We start from the raw sequence: 24,284 nt of genomic DNA on the forward strand, positions 1-24,284 counted from the left end.
CTATGTGAACAACAAGAAGTCCTCCGGCACCTTACAGACTAACATATATTTTGGAACATAAGCTTTTGTGGGCAAAGACCTGCTCTGTCAGTGGGTCTTTGCCCACAAAAGCTTATGCTACAAAATATCTGTTAGTCTATAAGGTGCCACAGGACTTCTTGTTGTTCTCAACGATACAGACTAACCCGGCTACCTCTCTGTTACTTATCCCCTACTTGTCATTCAATTGTCTAAAAAGAGCCATTATCTATTATTCTGCTTAAAATCCACAAAAACTCATACATATATATCTTATTAAATGTATACAAAAATAAAAAGGGGCATCTATCTATCCAAAGATGCAGTTGCATTGCCACAAATTATAATAAAACTATGTGGAAAATATCAAACTACTCTGCATCTATATATATAGATTGCCCTTGAAAGTCCAATCCTACATTAGTCCAAGTAAATAGATGTGCCATGCAGTATGTACTGGAGGCCTGACTGCTTATTTTAAATTAGGAATGAGTGCACCTGTCAACTGCAACTGTGATGATGCATCTACATTACATTCCTCTTTTGAAAGAGAAATGCCAATGAGGGAAATCGAAAATGCAAAAGAAGTGCTAATTTACAAATCTCACACTTCATTTGCATATTCCTGTCCAATCGCATTTTCAGAAGAGATTTATTTAAAAAAAATAATAATTAAAAAAAAGCAGTGTAGATGGGATTCTTTTGGGGGCAAAAAAACCCCAAACCTTTTTTCTCAAAAGAAGACTTACTCCTGGAAAAAAAGAGATATAAGGGTTCTTTCAAAAAAGGAAAGAATTTTTTTCAAAGGAACCCCATCTAAACTGGTTTTTTTCCTGAAAAAATCCATCCCAAAAACGTGATTGGAAGAGATTATTCAAATGAAGCGTGAGATTTGTAAATCAGTGTTTCATTTGCATTTTCAATTTCTGTCATTTGCATTCCTCTTTTGAAAGAGGAATGTAGTGTAGACAGAGCCTGAGAGAGTAGCACAGAGAGAGAAGCAGTCTCCCACCTACCAAGACCCCAAGTCTTATGGATCAAACCGAATGCTAAATTGAATCTAGAAATGATCAGGTATCCAATGCTAATGGCTTAAAAATGATATTACACACAGTAACCAGATGACTGAAAATATACTCACAGTGCTAACCGTTCAAGCACAAAGGCTACTTTCTCACACTCAGAGGTAAGGTAAGGTCGTGCTTTAACGTAGCTTCGGATAGCCACTGTGTATACCTCCAACAATGGCAAGGGATCTTCCGACGTCTTCCACTTTTCTGCATGTTCTAGGAGTGTCTGTTGAGAAGACAAGACAAAAAGTGATTACAAAATATATTTAACCACAGCAATTTCCAGTTTTATATTTTATTCCTCTTTAGCTAATCCACTTGTATGTTCTTTATATGATAAGGTATGAATTCCCAAAACTTCCTACTTAAACAAGACTTTCTTTTGGCTTTCAGAAAAAGAAGGTTTCTTGAAAACTTAGCCGGAACTCAGAATTACACTACGCTAAGAAATACAAATTGACTTGACTTTGATCTTCTCCCTCTCCTCAATCCATATAATTATAATTTTTAAGTTGTGTCAAACTTCTAATACTAAAAGCCAACATTTCAAAATGTAAACGTCTAAAGCTAAACATCAAATTTATATTTGGGAACATATATAAGAAGCTAGATTTTCACAGGTGCAGACCTATGGGTCTGAAACTTCATTTCTTCGGGAACCTAAATGATAGTATGGGTATCTAAAGCAACTAAGTCTGGAAATTCTAGCTGCTCCTTACTTTCTCTATCCAGAAGGAACTGTTTCTCGGAAGTCTGAATCAAAGTTCCTTCCAATCTTTTCCATCTATGTGCAGAATAAATGTTTACGTGCACTGAGGCGTATGTCAATGTGCACACCAGCAGAAATAAAAAAATCTAGCTGTGGAAGCTCTGCTAGTCATCTGAGAGCCACTGAAATCTTTCCTGGGTGGCCACATAAATTCATTCCTTACAGGGAACAGTACTCCGCATGCTCTCTTCTGCTCATTTATCTGTGCTATTTATAAAGAAATACTGTCTGTCCTAGAAGGAAAGTTGACTTGACAAAATAGATTCTAAAAACACAATGCATGATCCCCATGACATTAGCGAGAGAGGATTAAAATTTACTTTCCTATTTAACACAGGAATACTTTCAATAGCCTTGTGTCCATCGGATTCTGAAGAGAGTGAAACAGAAAAGGCATAACTGCTCCTTTTATCTCAACTAGGGTCTTGTGGTCTCTGGGATCTCCAGCTGCAGCATTTGGCATTTTCCCAAGATACAGAGATTTCAGCATTTTTATAGCTGAATTTGCCATTTTGCTGAATTCAGGTACCCAAGCTTTTCTTTTGTAACTCTGCATCCTGCCAAAACCTGCCTGAGGCTCTCCGGCTTTCCTTGACTCATATAATCCTAGAAATAAAAGGGACCTCAAGAGGTCATTAAATCCAGTTCCCTGCTCTCACAACAGGACCAAGGACCGTCTATATTGGGGTCATCAACCTGTCCGAGTGCTGAAATCTGACCTACTGGCCTGTATATAGGGCCTGAACAGTCAGTGATACTTTTCAAAGTCTACAACTACACTACAGAGATATTTCAAAATAAAATATTTCAAACACCTTATTTTGAAATAACACAGCTACCACACAAAATGCTTTTCAAAATAGCAAAATAGTATTTCTGGACACATACTGCTAAATAGTGCTATTGGGCACCATTACGGTTTATTTTGAAATAGCACTATTCCATATCTTAATAGTGCCGGTTTCAAAATACGTCTTTTCAAACAGGTGTTATTCCTCCTGCAATGCAGGTTACCAATTTCAAAACAACGCACACGCTATTTTGAAATAGCACATTCATAGCGTAGATGATAAAGTTATTTTGAAACAACAGCTGTTATCTCAAATTAACTCTGTAGTGTAGATGTAGCCAAATATTGCTACTTAAAACAGCTTCAGGTGGTGGTTGGTAGCATTAGCTGATCTTTTGTTAATCCTGGTTGCATTGAGAAGATGGGAGGGTCTGAGCTCCCACCTCACATGCCAATGAAAATTAGCTCACATGCCACTTTTGACACCCGTGCCAGGGGTTGCTGACCCCGAACTATATCATCCCTGTTAGATATTTATCTAACCTGTTCTTAAATAACTCCAATGATGTAGATTCCACAACCTCCCTAAAGCAATTTATTCCAGTGTTTAACCACCCAGAGTTAGGAAATTCTACCCTATGTCCAATCTAAACCTTCCTTGCTGCAATTTAAGCCCATTGCTGCTTGTCCTATTTTCAGAGACTACGGAGAAAAATGTTTCTCCCTCCTCCTTGTAACACTCCTTTCAGTACTTGAAAGCTGCTATTACATCTTTGAGCCTTCTCGTTTTCAAACAAAACAAACCCATTTTTTAATCTTCTCTCACAGGCCACTGACGGGAGAAGTTTATTGGATTACTATGCACTCTTACTCTTGAGCATTTAACCTGTGCAATGTGTCTGAAAAAAGAATATGTTCCTGTAATTAAAAACTGCACCATGATATACTTGCATTAAGAGACCACATTATGATTGCACAGTCAATCATAAATCTGGCATTTCTTAATTTTTATGTGCCTGACTTTATAACCTAAAGGAAACAATAATATTAATAGTAACAGAGAGTAAGCTGTCCTAGTCTATACACTATCAAAACAAAAAGCAGTCAAGCAGCACTTTAAAGACTAGCAAAATAGTTTATTAGGTGAGCTTTCGTGGGACAGACCCACTTGTTCAGACCATAGCCAGACCAGAACAGACTCAATATTTAAGACACAGAGAACCAAAAACAGATAAGCAAGGACAAATCAGAAAAAGATAATCAAGGTGAGCAAATCAGAGAGTGGAGGGGTGGGGGAGAAGATCAAGAATTAGACTGAGCCAAGTATGTAGACGAGCCCCTATAGGCTACGTCTACACGTGAACGCTACATCGAAATAGCTTATTTCGATGTAGTGACATTGAAATAGGCTATTTCGATGAATAACGTCTACACGTCCTCCAGGGCTGGCAACGTCGACGTTCAACATCGACGTTGCGCAGCACCACATCGAAATAGGCGCTGCAAGGGAACGTCTACACGCCAAAGTAGCACACATCGAAATAAGGCTGCCAGGCACAGCTGCAGACAGGGTCACAGGGTGGACTCAACAGCAAGCCGCTCCCTTAAAGGGCCCCTCCCAGACACAGTTGCACTAAACAACACAAGATACACAGAGCCGACAACTGGTTGCAGACCCTGTGCATGCAGCATGGATCCCCAGCTGAGGCAGCAGCAGCCAGAAGCCCTGGGCTAAGGGCTGCTGCACACGGTGACCATAGAGCCCCGCAGGGGCTGGAGAGAGAGCGTCTCTCAACCCCTCAGCTGATGGCCACCATGGCAGACCCCGCAATTTCGATGTTGCGGGATGCGCAATGACTACACGGTCCCTACTTCGACGCTGAATGTCTAAGTAGGGCGCTATTCCTATCCCCTCATGGGGTTAGCGGCTTCGACGTCTCGCCGCTTAACGTCGATGTTAACATCGAAATAGCGCCCAACACGTGTAGCTGTGACGGGCGCTATTTCGAAGTTAGTGCCGCTACTTTGAAGTAGCATCCACGTGTAGACACGGCTATTGTGACTCAGAAAGTTCCCATCACGATTTAAACCTTGTGTTAATGTGCCGAATTTGAATATAAAAGTCAGCTCGTCCACTTCTCTCTCTAAAACTGTGCAATAATGTCTCTTCAGTAACAACATACCTTGAGGTCATTGACAGAATTCCCCATTCCATTAAAATGTTGACTAACTGGTTTGTGGATCTGGAGTGTTTTGATGTCTGTTTTGTGCCCACTGACCCTTTGTCTAAGGGAGTTAGAAGTCCGTCCAATATACAAACCATCTGGGCATTGTTGGCACATGATGGCATACATGATGTTAGTAGAGGAGCATGGCTCTGTCCCACGAAAGCTCACCTAATAAACTATTTTGCTAGTCTTTAAAGTGCTACTTGACTGCTTTTTGTTTTAATAATATTAATGTGGGTTTATTTTTAAGGACAAAGGTAAAAATATTTTTATCATATACATCTCTAATGACTTGCCTATCACACACCATCAACAGGATTTGGAACCTAAGCATTCAGTGCACAGACTCCTATCACTTGAATTACACGACTAACCAAATTAGCAGGCAGCAAGAGAAGGCTGTTTAATCCAGAGGGAAGGTTCATGTGAGTGGCTGGGGTGAAAAGCTCTATTCGTCACCTGGGGACATGGGGCTCCTGCTCCAGATGGCACCAAAGAGGTGCAAACATAGGCAGCTGAGGGGCTGTGCTTAATCTGGGATGTTTATGAATGGAGCCAGATTTGAGTTTCTTCCCACACCTCAGATCTGGAGGAGCTCCTGACCCACCTGGTGCCCACTGGAAGCAGGTAGAAATGGTAGGAAACTAGGCTTTGTTCTTAAGTTCAGGAAGAGCCAAGCTGGGTTCTCTCTCATCTCCATACTATTACAAATGCTCTGGCAGCTTTTACATGTTTTCTGTTAATGCTGTTGCTACTGCTTTGGGGGCTGCTGTGCCAGCCCAGCCAAAGCATGTCCTGAGATTTGGGCACATTTCTGACGCATGGAGAATGGAAATGGCGATTTTTGAACACACTGCCATTAAGCTACACCTCAATGGAATTTCATGCGATAAAGAAAAGGCACTTATAGCACATCAGGGAATTCATACATTTTAATGTTAGAGGGGCCTGTTGTGCTTGTCAGCCTGACCTCCTACATAACACAGGCCATGGGAGATTTCCCTGAATAGATACCTGCTTCAAGTCAGATGCCTATGCTTGACTCTTGAGCTATATCTACATTAGCCCCTTCCGAAAGGAAGGGGCTAGTGCAGATGTAGCTTTGATTCAAAAGTTTCTCCTCCACAACCATTGGTAAGTTCTTACAATGATAAACACTCATTATTAAAACATTGCACTAAATTTCTAGTCTAAATTTGGCTAGTTCCTACCTCCTGCCATGGCTCTTGTAATGGGTATGATACACTGAACAGCTCTCTGAATTAGATATCTGTTCCTCACAGAATTACTTCTAGACTATTACCACATCATCTCAATCTTCTTTTGGATAAGGTAAATAAGCTTGGTTTTTCCAGAGTTGTTCACTATAAAGCCCTAAATCATTTTTATAGCTTTTTGAACCTGCTCCAATTTTTCAGCCTCCTTTTTTAAATTGTGGACACCGAAACTGTACATAGTATTACAGTGGTGGTAACACAGGTGCCTCCATGTCCTAATAGGGATAAACAGTGATTTTTTTTGTGCTGGTACTTGCCAGTGCTGAGTACCAGCACCTTGGCTGCCCCAGCCAAGGTAAATATAACTACTCCACTCCATTATTTTCATGTTTATATATCCAACGATTACACTGGCTATTTGGTTATATGGTGTTCCACTTGTTCAGTGGAGATTTCTTCAGCCTCTCTTCAGGATATAATCTCCTTTCCTGCAAGCAGGCCTATATTTCTGTTCCCACATGTATGCACTCACATTAACCTCTACTGAAACACAGCTTGCGTCTGTGAATCTTATCAGTTCAAACTGCTCTCTGGACTTGTTCTCTACACTACTTACCATTTTACCTATCTTGGTGCCATCTGAGAACTCTCTTGCTAATGATTTAGTGTGTTTTTCCAAGTCAACAAATAAAAATACTGAAGAGTACAGGGTCAAGAACCTGTCCCAGGGGACACTATTAGAAACGCAGTCACTTAATGATTCTGCATTTATAATTACATTCCAAAACCTATAATTCAGCCAATTTTGAATCTGTGTGCCATGTTGATTCTGTATCTCTTTTATTACAGCAACACTATTACCTTATCAATCAACTATGTAATTTCATTAAAATAGATCAAACTATCTCAACAAGACTTATTTCTATAAACGCATGTTGACTGGCATTCATTATATTCCCCTCTTTTCATTCTTCATCAGTCACGTCCTGCATCAGCCATTCCATTATTTTGCCCAGGCTTAAAGTCAGGCTGATGGTTTTATAGTTATCCAGGGCATCCCATTTACTCTTTTAAAAATGTTGACAAAATGTTAGTTCTGTTCCAGGGCTCTAGAACTACTCCCTTGTTTCAGGAGTTGCTGCACATCAACATTTACAACTGCAAGACCTCCAAGGCTAACTTTTTAAAAATTCCTAGATACAAGTGACATGGAGATATTTTAAAAATGTCTATCATACTTAGCTCTGTTTGTGTCAGGAATATTTTATCAATCACATATGAAATCAGCAACTGGTTCTCTTCTCCCATACAGAACAGAAATAGTTAATAAACACTTCTGCTTGCATTATTAATAATTCTACCTCATCCATCCAGGAACGGGCCAATTCCACAGTATTATAAATGAAAGGAATCCTCTATTAAAAACTCTTAGGTGGCTTCAGCATTTTCCTTTTAACCCCTTTGCCTACTTGTTCCTTCCTAAGTTTTAACCAGTAATTTTAACATTTCAGTCCTGTCAGTCTTTCCCTCAAGTTTCAGTAACAGCAGCTACATTGAATTTGTGCTCATAAATAAGCCATTCCATTTCTGTGTTTAGTACCCAAGCTCCTGACACCGATGTAAAGGCAAATATAGTATTTCTTCTTTTCAAGCATCTGGATTAATTTCACTCCTGGCATCCTGATTTTGTGTTAAATGAGTGCCCCTTTATTCCCCCTACTTTTTTGCCACCAAACCAAAATACTCTGGCAGAGGTGAGGTAGCAAGGAAAGCTCTCAGCGTGGAGAATAGCCAGAGCCTTTCCAAGCTGCTTCCACCTATCATAGGCTTTCAGAGACACATGTAAATACACATCACATCATAGATGCAGCTTGGTTTTCATGGCTGCTGCCAACAGGGTGCAGTGTAAGTGTACCTTGTCAAGAGTTAAATGCTTTCAAAAAAATTTCTGCTGTTACCCCAGAACACTATTCCAGAAAATAAGTCCCATTTTAAAGAAGATTCTTTGATATTTGGTCTTATTTGTGAAACTATACTAGCTGTGCAGAATAGTTTTCTTCGGCCAATGTATGAGAAACAAAATACCTTTACCCATTCTTAAGGTAGTTGGAGTTTGAATGTAATAGCAGCCACAACCACAGGTTAATTTTTATTGCTTGTCAATTTATCACTAGTTTAAAAATGATTATAACCTTTCAAGAATACAATTACACCAACAGATGGAATTAAATAAAGGTATTAGTTAGGGCTATTGTGTTGTATGTAGGACAGTCACTTAATAACTTGAACGAACTTTACGTAGTTATCATTGACTTCCTATTGTCTGATTTTGCCATCTCTCCACTTCATCTTTGCCAGGACATAAGGACTAAACATTATTTGGCAATTTAGAAACATGAAGTATTTCAAAAATTTTTTCCAACAGAAATATCACAAAAATGTGAACCGGCCTAGAAACACCTAATTTGGTTGGCCACCAGAGTAAGTTTTTGGAAGGTTGGGTTTGCTACTCATTCATTCACACCATGACTAATCCCACTGATTACAGTGAGACGACTCATAATAAATTAGGCAGACACATAAGCATCTGCAGGATAAGGGCCTTATCTAGGCGTTTATTATCCGAGAACTTCAAGTTTTATGCCAGCTATCAGTTTGTAGGATTTGTGTGAATAGGGCTAAACAATAGTGTTTAATCTAGCAACCAAAATTGTTAAGAACTGACAACTGAGTTGTTTTCTTTAAATGTAGGTTCCCTAACACATGCAATAAGAACCCGTGAAGACTAAGGCTTAATGTTCTTCCACCATTTATCTAAAAGGGAATGAAAAATATAATATCTACTCTGCCAGCAGTAGTAGTGATTCATTACTCCAGGATATAACATATCCCAACTAGATGTCTGAAAATGAGTTAGTTTACAACTGTTTCATTCTACTGCTGTGGAAGCTATAGTACATGTTTTGCCAAACTGGGGTGTGTGAAGAATTTCCGGGGAGGGCGGTGTGAGGCAATACTGCTCACCCCATCATTCCCACAGCCCAAGAAAGAGCCAGCTTTGCTTCCTGATCTCAGCCCCTGCCATTTTACGTGGGCAACCTGGCACAGCCACTATAAAAAGCAGGCAGCTGCTGAAGACCCAGGTGGAGTTAGCTGCCTCCTGCAAATGGCAATGCATGTGGGGTTAGATGAGGGACTGGGGGTGCTTGGCTCAGGGGAAGGGGATGTGGTAAGAGTGGAGGGCTGGTGTTGCCTGGCTTTGGGAGAGAGAAAGGGCTTGGCTGGCCCTGGCAGCATGAAGCTCAGGCAGGCTGCTCAGGTGGCTAGCCCGCAGCATGGGTGGGCGGCTGGTCCCAGCAGTGCAGGGCTCAGGTGGGCAGTTTGGGCAGCTGACCCATGGGGCTCAGGCGGTTGGCCCGGGCAGCTGGCCCCAGAAGCACAGGGCTCAGTTGGCTCAGGAAGGCAGGTCTGGCAGCACAGGGCATGGGAGACTGGCATGGGCAGCTCTGGAGGCTGTCAAGGGACTCCGGCACCTGGTGCTGCACCAGGCCCCGACAAGAAAAACCTATTTGTGCTTATTTTTAATTTTAAATATTATGCCAAGTTTTTGTATTTATTTTAAATTAATTGAATTTTTTATTAAGAGGGGGGTTGGATGATGGTAAAGAAGAGGTGGGGGGGCGTGAAAGTTTCTCAAAAATCAAAAAGGGGGTGATGCTGAAAAGTCTGGGAACCACTGCTATAGTGGACACAGTAAGATAGGCACACAGAACTAGACTACAGAGTAAATAGAACAGAAGAGAGGAAAGTTAACTGAACAGGAGGGAAGAGACAGTAAAAATAATACAATAATGAACATCTATTTTCAGATTTGAATTTGGTCCTTGGAGTAGTTTTATGACCAATGCGGCTATGGCTGCTGATACTGGAATATCCAAAGCGCTCACTTCAACATCTTGAAAGAAAAGTCAGGAAAGGAATCCTTTCCTCTTGCTTCCCTACCACCCACATGTAACTAAAAACAAGTGGTCCAATGAATTATGGAATTTTTTTATAGGCTTTGCTGTAACGGATCTGTTGAAGATTTTCTATAGCAGTGGTTCCCAACCTTTTCACTAGTGTGGATCCCCATTCACCCCCCAAATCATTCATGGACCCCCATCAAAGCCAATTCTAGCTGCTATAAACACTTCATTAAATGAAAAAGAAAACCACAACACTGATTTTCAAACAGCAATTAATAAAATTATTGGAAGATACTGAATTTAAAAATAATTTCTCAACTTTGTGATTTATTTATAACTTATTTTCTATGATCATTTACTTCTTTTTTTTTTTTTAAACAAAGAAAAAAAGAAAAACAACAGACTCACTGTAGTACCCTCATGCATTCCCATGGGTTTGCAGATCCCAGTTTGGGAATCACTGTTCTAGAGGTAAGGTATAAAAGTTCACTCCAGAAATGTAAACCCTATGTCCTTCACTCTTTGAGCCAACAGTGAGTGGTGTTAAAAGTGGAGGAAAAGGAAGGAAGAGAACCAATACTGGCGTTTTTCTACTCCCTAGATGAGTAATATTAATAAATGGGGCTGGGTGGGGGTGGGAGAGGGTGAACCTCTAGTCTCCCTCCAAATCTAGGATTCTACCTTACTGGCCTCTGAAAATTGACAAGCTTTTCAGGATTGACTACCTCATCTTTACTACTCCTGGTCCACACAACAGGGAGAATAACTGGTTTAAGATACCCAGCTACATGAATTAATTGCCACCATGTCCATCTTCTGGCAAATGTAGACGTGCCCTTTGATATTCTGGCCTCTCCAGGTTAGTGATGAAGGACAACAAGATTCTAGGATATACCTTGGATAAACAGCAGCATTACTGTTCTTGTCTGTGGATAGAGAACTTGTCACTGTGAACATTTCATGGAGAACTAGGTTCTTATTAAAACATTTTTTAAAATTGTAATGACAATGCATTTTATTTTTGAGAATGTAATTGAAGGAAAAAGTATTTTCTCGAACGTGCTTTCTCTCGTATTCTTGTATTCTCTAGCCAACATATGATGAGCAACACTGTCTTTTAGTCCCAACTTAACATCAATGTTTTACTTAAAAGAAACAAATAATCATCAGCAGGTCAAGACTAAATTTAAAGTTATGAATGGTGAAGCAACAGACTGGAGACTATGAGGCAAAGGGGAACAAAATGGTGTTCAAGGTCAACACAGTTAATTCTGCACAATTTTTCCTTAAATTGATTTATTTTTAACAACTACAGGCTACATATGACCTTTTCATAGATACAATGGTATATGAGATACTGGACCAAATCCATCAAATTAGTGATGGATATTGAAAGATGGGATTGTCAAAAATGGATTCGTCCCACCTTTTATTAGTTCACAACAATTCACAGACTTTTCCTTTTATACTAAAGGAAATATTTTCATGGAAGCTAATAAGGCACACACTATCCATGATAACAGGAATGTAAAGGTTAATTCTCAATTTACTTACAAAGTATTTAACAAGTTACAATCACAGTAGAATGGCTACAGTTTAGGTAAGGTTTTGCTTTATATATTGGGAATGCTGGGAGGTATTTATAAATTAAATAATCTCAACTGCTTCTCTCAGGCATATCAGTACCTATGAAGGAAATATATAATTCATTAAAGACTCTTATGAAACTTCATGGATAAAGTTACTCATACGGCACAGCTGACATTTAAATTTGAGCCTGCCATTTATCCTGGACTTTTAATTTGAATTTGTTTTTTAAAACAGACTTTTATAGACCTAATTCATCTTTCCCATCCCTTTTAAGAGCTAATTCATTTGAGCTACACAAGTGAAAAAACACAAATGAAAAAAATTCGAGCAATTCTAAACCTGAACAAAGTTAAGGCTGAACTTTATTCAAATTTTTAAAAATCAACAGGAAGTTTTAGATGCGAGCTTTGCAATAGTCTGAATATTGGAAATGGGGGTGGTGGGAAGGAGGGGTGGTTAATGAAAATGCCTGCAGATTTTTTTTTAAATAAAAAAAGAAACCTAACGGTATTGAAAATGATGTTTCATCACTGATTAATGAAAGAAAACCCAAACTGCAGTTGTGGAACCAAATTTCAAATGCTATTCACAGGTTAAGGAGAAGCTGATCAACTCAGTTCCCTTTTCTTGGCACAAAATGAACACAAGAATAAAAACATGTTCATCAGTAAACTGAGGCTATGTCTACCCTAATTTCCTAATTCTAAAAATTTGTATGAGACCAAATTGAGTGATATGGTAAATTCAGTGTCGTTTGCTTAGTGAATCAGTGTCTTTTTTCTCTCTCATCCATTGTTAAACTATCACCACATTTTACCAACCTGCTGAAAGTGTCCAGAATTATTTAAATTTGGTACTGCCCAAATTAACACACAGCAGTGCTTTCCGTGCATCAGTCTCAAGTTGTCAAGTACTGCATACCACTTAAGCAATATTTCTTTGGTCTTCTGCCATACTTTTGAAATCTACATATGCTTCATAATGCTCATTTAAATTACTGATGTTCACCTTGCATGTACAACCATGGAGGCATGGGCTTTTGTTTCAACCTGTCAAATATCAGGCAGATATCCTCTTCTCCCTAAAGACAGGCTTTTAACCAGACAAAATGATCAGATCACAGGTACAATGAATGTAGTATTAAAACAGCATTTTATTCAGCTCCAACTTGTGAAAGGAAAAATACTATACTAGGACACAGCAAGTAGATTCACACTGTGTGGATTCATTGTTTTTAAGAGTTCACAGGTGGAACAAATTACAAAACAAACAAAATAGAAATGTCTGAACAGTGTCTGTATGCATCTGTTACAAACTTTGATTAAATCAGAATGTTTACATGAAACGTTAAAGGGATACACAAGATCCATTTTAGGTTGGATAACTCAAGGATGATTAGGCTTATGAGACCTGTAATGCTTTTCTACTTTAACTATTAGAAAGTATAGAACACAGATAAACATTCTTTGTTCAAAATTGTAGTGCTGCAGCATTGAAGTTGTACTTAACGTCAAAAGCACCACTCCATACTAAAACCATTTTTCAGTTACTTTTTGCCTTTCTTTGGAGCAGAAGTTACTTATGCTTTGCCTCAGTCCAGCAGGTGTGAAGATTTTTGTTGGCTGCAAAAACAAAACAGATTAATTTGGCCACTTGAGTTAATTTAAAAAAAAAAACCCTACAAAAATGTACAAATTGGATCTCTCTGGTCCAACACCCCGACAAACTGACTGGTACTGAACCAGGGAGCTTGATTGATTAGGGGAGGTCAATGCTGGCTTCCAGCCTGTAGCCTCCAGCACTGATCCCAAGTGTTGGCCCCCAATCTCGGCCTCTACTCCCACTGTGTTCAAAACACAGTTGAATCAATTCAGGAAATTTCAGTTTCTGATCTGATTTCTGTGCACTTATTCAGCCACAATTTTTAATTTGCTCTAAGTCGAATATTGTTCCATTTGCCTTCCAATAAGAGCAAGAACTTTGATACGGGAGCAGATCACCATGAGTTATACTATGTACCATTTCATAGATCCACTGAAGTCACACAACTTATACCAGCCTATGATCTGCCCAGTAAGTGGTGATTTACTGGATTTTTCTTAACATAGCTTGTATCCTTCCTTGAAATGTTATTTTATAACATTATTCTGCATACTGCTTGTAGTGGATTAGAGCAGACACTCAAGGCTTCCTTCAGTCACATTTCAGGGAGACTCTAGGACTTCTGCTGGTAGGCATAATGCGGATATACTAGGAACATTCAGCATTATATGAATGCCAGTGTGGCTCTGCGCTTCAATACAGACCTAGACGGGGAAAAATGTAGATAGCTGAGAGGATTTTTAATAGGTGTGTAGAAGTAGTTGCCTGGGAACTCAATACGCTAAGAACATAGTAGTTAAATTCAGTGTTATGAGAAAACACTCTGTTACGGGACCTGACAATTTACTGCTGACAGGCTGACCTAGGTAAAGCCAAATCTATGACCTTCTATATAACAGTAAAACAAAACAGCAGTCATGTAGCACTAAAGACTAACAAAATAATTTCTTAGGTTATGAGCTTTCGTGGAACAAGGGGTGTGGGGTGGGGAAGTTAAGTGTCAGGTCAAACACCACAGTATGAGAAACAGTCCTTACAATGGGTCAGGTAATTGCCATCCCTGTTCAAACTATGTGTTAATGGGTCAAATTTGAATATGTTAGTTCCCAGCATTCTCTCTGTGGATGGTAACAGAGAGGGAGCCATGCTAGTCTATACACTACCAAAACAAAAAGCAGTCAAGTAGCACTTTAAAGACTAGCAAAATAGTTTATTAGGTGAGCTTTTGTGGGACAGACCCACTTCTTCAGACCATAGCCAGACCAGAACAGACTCAATATTTAAGGCCTTGTTGACTGTTCTCTGTGGATGGTTATTGAAGTCTCTTCTTTTCTGCAGAACACAAACTCTCAGGTCTAACAGAATGTCCCATTCCATTAAAGTGCTGGCTGACAGGTTTGTGTATTTGGAGATTTCTGATGTCTTACTTCCCCAACCTACCCCCACCCCTCTCTGCTCTTTTATCTTATTTGCCAACCTGGATAACAATTTTTCTGATTTGTCAACCTTGATGATAATTTTTGGACCTCTGTGTTTTATATACTCAGTCTGGTAAGGCTATAGACCTGAAGAAGTGGGTCTGTCCCATGAAAGCTCATCACGTAATAAATTAGTCTGCTAGTCTTTACAGTGCTACACGACTTTTTTTCTGTACCATACAACGCTGGTGCATCTGTTTGTTTTCCTTAAATTCCATGATAGGTCCATTTATTGAAATAATTTTAAGGAAAGTTACAGGCAACTCCCAAATAAGTTAGAGTACAAATTTTATTGTTAGTCTTTATATTCGAAATGCTTTGGATAATAGTGAAGTGACAGCTGATTATAATCAAAGAGCAGAGCAGAGATGCTCAAGGAGTTAACTAATACCTACTTTACATTCCAACTTAAAGCATAAATCTGTTATTCAGTAACAGCCCAGATTTAGCACTAACCTTTCTTCTTTCCTTTTTAAAAAATTTTCATTTACTTTGTGCAAATTGTTTCTACTGTAGAGGTCAGTTACCTACCTCTCCTTTGTTGGGTCTTTCACAAAGTGAAAAGAGAAAAGAAACATTTAAAACAGACAAAATTAGTCACAAATTGGGGAGGATATGGTACCTGAAAGAAGATTTAGCTCATATTTAAATAGTTAAACTATCACTCCAAGGTTTGAATAACTCCCTGTCAGCACTCTAGTTCTTAAGAGCAATACCTCACCCACCCACTTGTTATGAGAAATTTGAAGTTAAGGTTACACTTTCTTTATATTCCTCTGTGTACATACACTTAAAAATCAGAAAGCAGAGAAATGAACAATTAAGGTCACTCTGACAACCGTAACTATGTTCTAATGCATTCCCAAACTCTCACAACATCTGCCTGCTTCTTATCAATATTTAAATTATATATTTTTTTAATATAGGAGTTATAGTTGGCAGCCTATGGCTAAATTAACTTTATATGACCTTTGTCACCTGTGGAGTCACATTACTTCCCCCCCCCACACACACACACGAGAGTTAAAGCTACTATTTTTTATCCAGTACTTACGATGTTCATAGCTATATAGCTACTAGCTGCATGCAGGGCTGTATTTAAGATACAGGCATTATAGGACTGTGCCTCGGTCCCCAGGTTGCCAACTTTGTCCACATATCTATTCTGGAGATACCATCTCTGGACCTAACTATGTTATTCACAGAATTACAGGCACATTCTCCTGTTCCTCAACTAACATCATATATGACACGTGCCAACAATGCCCACACACGATGTATACAGGATAGACCGCAAACACTCTTCGACAAAGAATGAATGGACACAAAACAGACATTAAAAAATTAACTCACAAGCCCATCAGCCAGCACTTTAAAGGAGTGGGTCATTCTGTTAATGACCTGGAAGTCTGTTTTACTGAAATGGAACTTAAACAACCGTTTATAGAGGGAATGCTCAGAACTGTCATTTATATTCGAATTCGACACATAACACATGTTTTGAACTGGGACAGCAATTACCCGGCCCGTTATGAGGACTCTTTTACATACTTTGTTTTATCTAACTCTTAACTTCCCCACCCCACACCCCATTCCTGACGCCCCTCTGCTCTTCTGATTTGCCAACTTTGATAATCATTTTTCTGATTTGTCAACCTTGATCACAATTTTTGGACCTCTGTGCTTTATATATTGAGTGTTTTGGTATGGCTACGATCTGAAGAAGTGGGTCTGTCCCATAAAAGCTCATCACCTAGTCTTATGTTATGGGTACAAATAAATAACTTTTCCATATTCACTTTTTCCATACCTGTCATGATTTTATAGACTGCTATCATATCCCACCCCTCCCCGTAATCGTCTCTCTTCTAAGTTGAAATGTCCCAGTCTTTTAAATCTCTCTTTATATGGCACCCAATTCCAAATCCCTAATCATTTGTTGCCCTTTCTTGAACCTTTCCCAAAGCCAATATATCCGTTTTGAGATGAGACAACCACATCTGCATGCACTATTCAAGATGCAGGCATGCCATGGATTTATAGAGAGGCAAAAAGATATTCTGTCTCATCTGAAGAAGTGAGTTAACTCACGAAAGCTCATGCTCTAAACTTTTTTGTTAGTCTATAAGGTGCCACAGGACCCTTCGTTGCTGCTACAGATCCAGACTAACACGGCTACCCCTCTGATACTTGACTGCTTGTTTAGTATCATAGAATCTGACAGGGCTGGAAGGGACCTCAGGAGGTCATTTAGTCTAGCCCCTGCTTCAAGCAGGATCAACCCCCCACTAAGTCATCCCAGCCAGGACCTTGTCAAGCCGGGACTTAACCTCAAGGGATGGACAATCCACCACCCCTCTAGGCAACGCATCCCAATGCTTCACCACCCTCCTGGTGAAATAGTTTTTCCTAATATCTAACCTACACCTCTCCCTCTTCAACTTTAGACCATTCCTCCTTGTTCTGCCATCTGACACCACTGAGAACAGTTTCTCACCCTCCTCTTCAGAGCTCCCCTTCAGGAAGTTGAAGGCTGCTATTAAACTACCCATAAGTCTTCTCTTCTGTAAACTAAACAAGCCCAAATCCCTCAGCCTACCCCTATACATCTTGTGCTCCAGCCCCTTAATCATTTGTTGACCTCCACTGAACGTGCTCCAGCAAATCCACATCCTTTTTATACGGGGGCGCCTAAAACTGGACACAATATTCAAGATATGGCCTCACCACTGCCGAATAGAGGGGAATAACTACTTCTCTACATCTGCTCGAAATGCTCCTCCTAATGCACCCTAGTATGCCGTTAACGTTCTTGGCTACAAGGGCATACTCTTTACTCACATCCAGCCTTTCATCCACCATAACCCTGAGGTCCCTTTCCATCGTATTGCTGCCAAGTCAGTCGGTTCCCAGCCTGTAACAATGCTTGGGATTCTTCCACCCCAGGTGCGGGACTCTACACTTCTCCTTGTTGAACCACATCAGATTTCTTTGGTCCAGTCCTCCAAGTCATCCAGGTCACTCTGCATTCTCTCTCTACCCTCCAACATATCTACCTCTCCCCATAGTTTTGTGTGATCCGCAAACTTGCTGAAGGTGCAATCCAGTCCCTCATCTAGGTCATTAATAAAGATGTTGAATAACACCAGCCCCAGAAATGAACCTAGCGGCACTCTGCTTGAAACCAGTTGCCATCCAGATATTGAGCCACTGACCACTACCCGTTGGGCCCGATCATCAAGCCAGCTTTCTATTCATCTTACAGTCCAATGATCCAATCCATATTTCCTTAACTTATGGACAAGAATGTTGTGGGAGACTGTATCAAAAGCCTTGCTGAAGTCAAGGTATATCACATCCACTCACTTCCCCATGTCCACAGAGCTTGTTACCTTGTCACAGAAGCTAATCAGACTGGTCAAGCAGGATTTTCCCCGGTGAATCCATGTTGGCTACTTTTGATCACTTTCTCCTCTTCCAAGTGCTTCCTGCTTTTGATGTACTTAAACATGTTGCTTTTACTATCTGAGTTTTTGGGTAGCTGCTCTTCAAACTCCTTTTTGGCTTTTCTTATTATAGTTTTACACTTAACTTGACAAGAGTTTATACTCCTTTCTATCTTCCTGCCTGGGGAAGAGGAGATGACATTCCATCCATCAGTTCCTTCTCCACTCCTTTGTCCAGGTAACAATTCTTCCTTTTTGGATAATGAAATAGCTTTGTTTTTTTAATTTTTTAGTACATGGTTTTTCTGGTGCATTTCCAGTTAGGGTACTGAAGAAGATACTGATAGAGCAGGGTTTCCCAACCTATGGGTTGGGTCCCAAACATGGGTTGCATAACATTTCAAAAGGGTCCTCCTCTGGGTGGCTATTAAGAAGCTATTCACACTGAAGTGGTACTCAACTTCTTAATTGGATTAACAGCCATCAGGCAATTAAGCCAATCAATGAAATTGAGAACCACTGCAGTTGCAGGGCAAAGAACAGTTGCAGTTCAGGAGCAGTGCCGAGGTCAGGTACGGTTGGGGCCTGAGTCCGAGGGGGGGAGGGATGGCAGAGCTGATCAGCTCCCTGGCTTCCAGCCTCTGAAGAAGATGGGGTCCCCCCAGACCCCAGCAGGGCTCCTGCAGGCCAGCATCCATCTGCAGGGGTCTGGGGTCCCTCCAGCCCCAGCTGGGGCTCCCGCAGCTGGCTCTGCTGGCCAGGGCTCTGCCCCAGATGCAGGGATCCCTTTGCCTCCCCTAGCTCCCTACAGCCTGAGAGTGTGACTGCCCTAGCCCTCAAGTGAGACACCCTTAGACTCCTTCAGCCCATGGGACTCCTAGCTCCTGAGTGTGACTCTCCTAGCCTGAGTGACAGAGACACCCCTAGTACCCTTCAGCCACCGAATGACGCCTACCTGGAACAACAATTCCTCAGCTCTCGTCCCCTATTACCCCTCCTCATGATACATTGATGACATCTTTATGATTGGACCCATGGTATAGAGATTCTAGAAGAATTCTACAGAGACTTCAACAATCTGCAACCCACCATCAACTTACGCCTCGATTACTCCATGCAAGAGACACATTTCCTGGACACTACAGTACTAATCAAGGATGGCCTGATCAGTGCCACACTGTACCGAAAACTTACTGATCACTATACTTATGTACACCCTTCTAGCTTCCATCCTGCACACATAACTCTGCTCTGATCCAACTGACAGATCAAAAACTACAAGATCTTTACCAAATATTCATAAACCTGAACTGCCCACCAGGAGAAGTAAAAAACCAAAGAGACAGGGCCAGATGAATACCCAGAGACCAGATACTCCAAGATCGGCCCAAAAAAGTCAAGAACAGAACACCACTGGTCATCACCTACAGCCCCCAACTCAAACCTCTGCAACAAATTATTAAAAACCTACAACCTATCCTTAATCAGGATGTCACACTCCAAAAGGCGCTAGGTGACATGCCTGTTCTCTCCTACGGACAACCTCCCAACCTTATGAGGCTCCTCACAAACAGCCACAGTCTATATCCCCGGAACACCAGCCCTGGAACCTTTCCTTGCAACAAAGCCCGCTGCCAGCTTTGTCCACATATCTTCTCTGGAAATACCATCACTAGACCTAACCAGGTTACTCTCAAAATCCCAGGCACTTTCTCATGCTCCTCTACTAACATCATATATGCCATCATGTGCCAACAATGCCCAGATGCTTTGTATGTTGGACAGACTTCTAACTCCCTTAGACAAAGGGTTAATAGGCACAAAACAGACAGCAAAACACTCCAGGATCCAAAAACCAGTTAGACAACATTTTAATGGAATGGGCCATTCTGTTAATGACTTAAGGGTATGCGTGTTACTGAAAATTTTTTTTCCACCAAGCTGTCTTTTATATTCAAATTCGGCACATTAACACGTGATTTGAACCAGGATGGCAATTTTCTGGGTCGCTATAGAGGCTCGTCTGCATACTTGGCTTAATCTAATTCTTGACCTTCCCTCCCCCGCAACCCCTCCACTCTCTGATTTGCTCACCTTGATCATTTTTTTCTGACTTGTCCTCCTTGATTAGTTTGTGGTTCTCTGTGCCTTAAATATTGAGTCTCTTCTGGTACGGCTATGGCCTGAAGAAGTGGGTCTGTCCTACGAAAGCTCATCTAATAAATTATTTTGCTAGTCTTTAAAGTGCTACTTGACTGCTTTTTGTTTTCCTCGCCTCTGAGTGCGACTCCCCTATCCCCCTCTAGACCCATCCAGCCCAAGTGTGACTCCCCTAGCCCCCTCCACACCAAGTGTGACTCCCCTAGCCCCCTCCAGACCCTGAGTGTGACTCTCCTAGCCCCTCAATGTGACTCCTAGCCACTGAGTGACTCCCCTAGCCCCCTCTAGCCCCTGAGTGTAGGGTTTAAACCAGGGGGAGCAGTTTGGGGGTGAGTGCCTTTCGACCACTACAACTCTGATTAACCATAGTAATGTAGTGTTATTTTATTAATATATTTCCCCTTTTCTATGAAATAACTATTATGACTATATAAACATGAGGGCACAATTTTACATTATTGCCTTAGGTGCACAATTAGCTAGTTATGGCTCTTCCTTTCTCTCCCTCCTACCCCATTTCTGAATTGCCTTGGGTCACCATGTCTTCCTGAATTGTCAAAATGGGTCCCTGTCTGGAAAAGGTTGGGAACCACTAACAGAGGCTTCTCTTTTGATTTATACTATCCCAATGAGTTGTGACAGATTTGAAGACTGATTCCTCCTCCTTGGTGACAGGTAAGTCTGAATAAAAGCTCTGATTTGGAGCTTAAAATTTCTCACTCCCTCCACTCGTGCAAGTTCATGGGACAGGCTGGCTTTTCAATCTTAGGCTGGAACTCTTGATAGTTGGCTTTTATATTTTGTCAGCTTTTTCATTTTTTGCATTTTTTTGTTTACAATCTCTCAACACACAAACATGAGCAAATACTAATTGAAGAATAATGGCATCTAACAGTTTAAAACATTTTTAATTCATACTGTTTTAAATTATTTAAATCTACGTACTTGCTATGTAGAAAAATGATTTATTTTCTTCAACATGCACTGTGTTCATCTTCAAAGACATCTTTATTTAATGCATTTCTAGAGATCAACTCTTGGTGTTTGTTCCAAAATATGGACAACACTTCATTTTTGTTACTACTCATTAGACATCATTTATAGCAGTTAATGTATCAAAACTCGATCAGTAGATGAAAACCAGAAACAGTTTAATGCATCCTGAAATTAATTCTCTTCCTCTTTCCATTCCTTTCTTCTTCAAGGGGTCTTTTGAGATGTCACTCTTCACTTCCACTGCCCTCTCAGGCAGGTGTCCCCAAACCATATGCACCCCCTGACAGGGCGTGGTGGAGCCAAGTCAGCCCATTCTCCAACTAGGGGCAAAGGAGGAGTGCTACCTAGCCTTGCTCTGCTCCTGGGGAGGAGGGGAGTAGATAGGTTCCATTACAACAAGATGGGATGGGGTGGGCATGTGACAGAAAAAATTTGGAGACCATTACTCTCTGACCTTGGTTTCTGAATCCCCTGGTGTGGTGAAGGAACACAGATTGCTGCTTTTCCTCCCACGGACCACATGGATACTGCCTCAAAAACTCTTCCAGGCACTGTTGCCACAAGCAGGCACACTTGGCTTAGAATGTTGCAATGTCATCACTAGAGTAAAACATGCTTTCCATTTGCATTCTCTTCTCTATCTCTGCTCCTTCAGTATTTCTCTGGTCTCTGTACAAACTTTTATTGTTACTGCTGCAACAGAAAATGGAAATGTCTCCAAGGTGTAACTTTCATCCTACTTCTTCTAAGGTACAGCAGGTCCCTGTTATAAGTCCAGGTTTTGTTCCTAAATAATGCAACTTGTAGTAGTAGGCATCCTTCAGTCTGCATAGACTATGGATCGCGCCCTTTATAGTTTCAAATGAGGACTTCATTTACAGCGTCCACTGTGACTATGAAGACCCACACGAGAGTGACAGTCCTTGCTGCATCTCTTGCAGATGTGGTGGGTGTCTGGCAACTCCTTAGTCTGCTTTCTGTGCGCTCACTTCCCCTCTGCTAGCTGTCTGATCCTCATCTCGCCCTTCTGAAGGCCCTTGTGTAACCCCTGCCTCTATCTGCTGCAGTCTGCTAGTTCTTCCCAGTTGTCCAGCTCCATGTCTACCTCTCTGAGGTCTCTCTTGCAGACATCTTTGTAGTGCAACTGGGGGCGTCCGGGAGGTCTTTTGCCAGAGGCTAGCTCACCGGACAGGATGTCTTTTGGAATCCTTCCATCATTCATCCTGTGGATGTGGCCAAGCCAGAAGAGCCGACGCTGCCTGAGGAGGGTGTGCATGGTTGGGATTCTAGTTTGCTTGAGGACGGCGGTGTTGGTCACTCTGCCCTTCCATGATATTCCAAGGATGTGCCTGAGGCAGTGCAAGTGGAAGATGTTCAGCCTCTTTTCCTGGCAGGCATACAGGGCCCAAGTCTCGCTGCCATAAAGGAGGGTGCTGAGGATGCAGGTTCTGTAGACTTGCATTTTGGTGTGAGTGTACAGCTTGTTATTCCACACTCTCTTGCCGAGTCTAAACAGAATTGTGGCTGCTTTTCCAATCCTCCTATTTAGCTCAGCATCCAACAACAGGGTGTCAGTGATGGTGGACCCGAGGTAAACGAACTTGTGGACGACCTCTAACGTATAGTTGTCAATGCTGATCGATAGGGATTCAGCAACATCCCGACCGAGTACGTTTGTCTTCTTTAGGCTGATGGTAAGCCCAAAGTCCTTGCATGCTTTGGAGAACTGATCCAGCAGTTTTTGAAGCTGATCTTCTGTGTGAGACACTACAGCAGCATCATCTGCGAACAGCATGTCTCTGATGAGGACTTCCCGCACCTTAGACTTAGCTTTCAGCCTTGCAAGATTAAACAGTTTCCCATCAGCTCTTGTGTGCAGCAAGATGCCCTCTGTTGAAGATCCAAAGGCATGCTTCAGGAGGAGTGCGAAGAAGATCCCGAACAATGTTGGAGCAAGCACGCATCCTTGTTTGACGCCGCTCCTGATTCTGAAAGCATCCGATAATGCGCCGTCATATTGGACAGTTCGTCTCATGTCTTCGTGGAACAACTGGATCATCTTGAGTAACCGTGGAGGACAGCCTATCTTGTGGAGCAGTTTGAACAGACCATCCCTGCTGATCAAGTCAAAGGCCTTGGTCAGGTCGATGAAGGCTATGTAGAGTGGCTTCCTCTGCTCCCTGCACGTCTCCTGCAGCTCCCTTAGAGAGAAGGCCATGTCTACAGTAGACCTCCCTGCATGGAATCCGCACTGCGATTCGGGGTACACCCTCTCAGCAATCTTCTGGAGTCTGCCAAGGATGACACGAGCGAACAGTTTACCAGTGACGCTTAGGAGGGAGATTCCACGGTAGTTGTTGCAGTCGCTTCTTTGTTCTTATACAACGTTACAATGTTAGCGTCGCACATATCCTGTGGACCTCACCCTCTTTCCAGCACAGGCACAGTAGCTCATGTAGGGGTTCCAGGAGTGTGTCCGCGGCACACTTGATTACCTCTGGTGGTACACCATCTTGGCTAGGGGCCTTTCCTGCTGCAATGCTGTCGATGGCTCTCTTCAGTTCATCCACAGTTGGTTCTTGATCCAGTTCATCCATTACTGGTAGGAGCTCGACAACACTGAGGGCTGCGTCAACCACAATGCTCTTGCGTGAGTACAGCTCGGAGTAGTGCTCAACCCAGCGCTCCATCTGTTTGGCTTTGTCAGCGATGACTTCACCAGATTTGGATTTCAGAGGTGCCATCTTGTTCTGGGTGGGTCCTAATGCCTTTTTCATACCCTCGTACATTCCTCTGAGATTACCAAGGTCAGCACAAGTCTGGATGCTGCTGCATAGCTGGAGCCAGTGGTTGTTGGCACAGCGCCTGGCTGTCTGCTGTACTGTTCTTCTGGCCACTCTAAGTGATTGCTGGGTACTCTGGCTCGGTGAGCGTTTGTACTCCAGGAGTGCAGCG

General features: G+C 41.6%; 1 protein-coding gene across 1 annotated transcript in view; it reads right to left on the reverse strand.

Moving 5' to 3' along the window:
• ZNF292 (zinc finger protein 292) overlaps positions 1–24,284 on the reverse strand; it is an 89,492-nt gene that overhangs the window by 38,241 nt on the left and 26,967 nt on the right. The window contains exon 2 of the mRNA XM_074990912.1: positions 1,160–1,314. Coding sequence (XP_074847013.1) covers positions 1,160–1,314 — 155 coding nt within the window. The remainder of the gene's footprint in view (positions 1–1,159; positions 1,315–24,284) is intronic.

Source organism: Carettochelys insculpta, chromosome 3 (genome assembly GCF_033958435.1).
Source record: "Carettochelys insculpta isolate YL-2023 chromosome 3, ASM3395843v1, whole genome shotgun sequence".
In the NCBI taxonomy this organism is placed as follows: Eukaryota; Metazoa; Chordata; order Testudines; family Carettochelyidae; genus Carettochelys; species Carettochelys insculpta.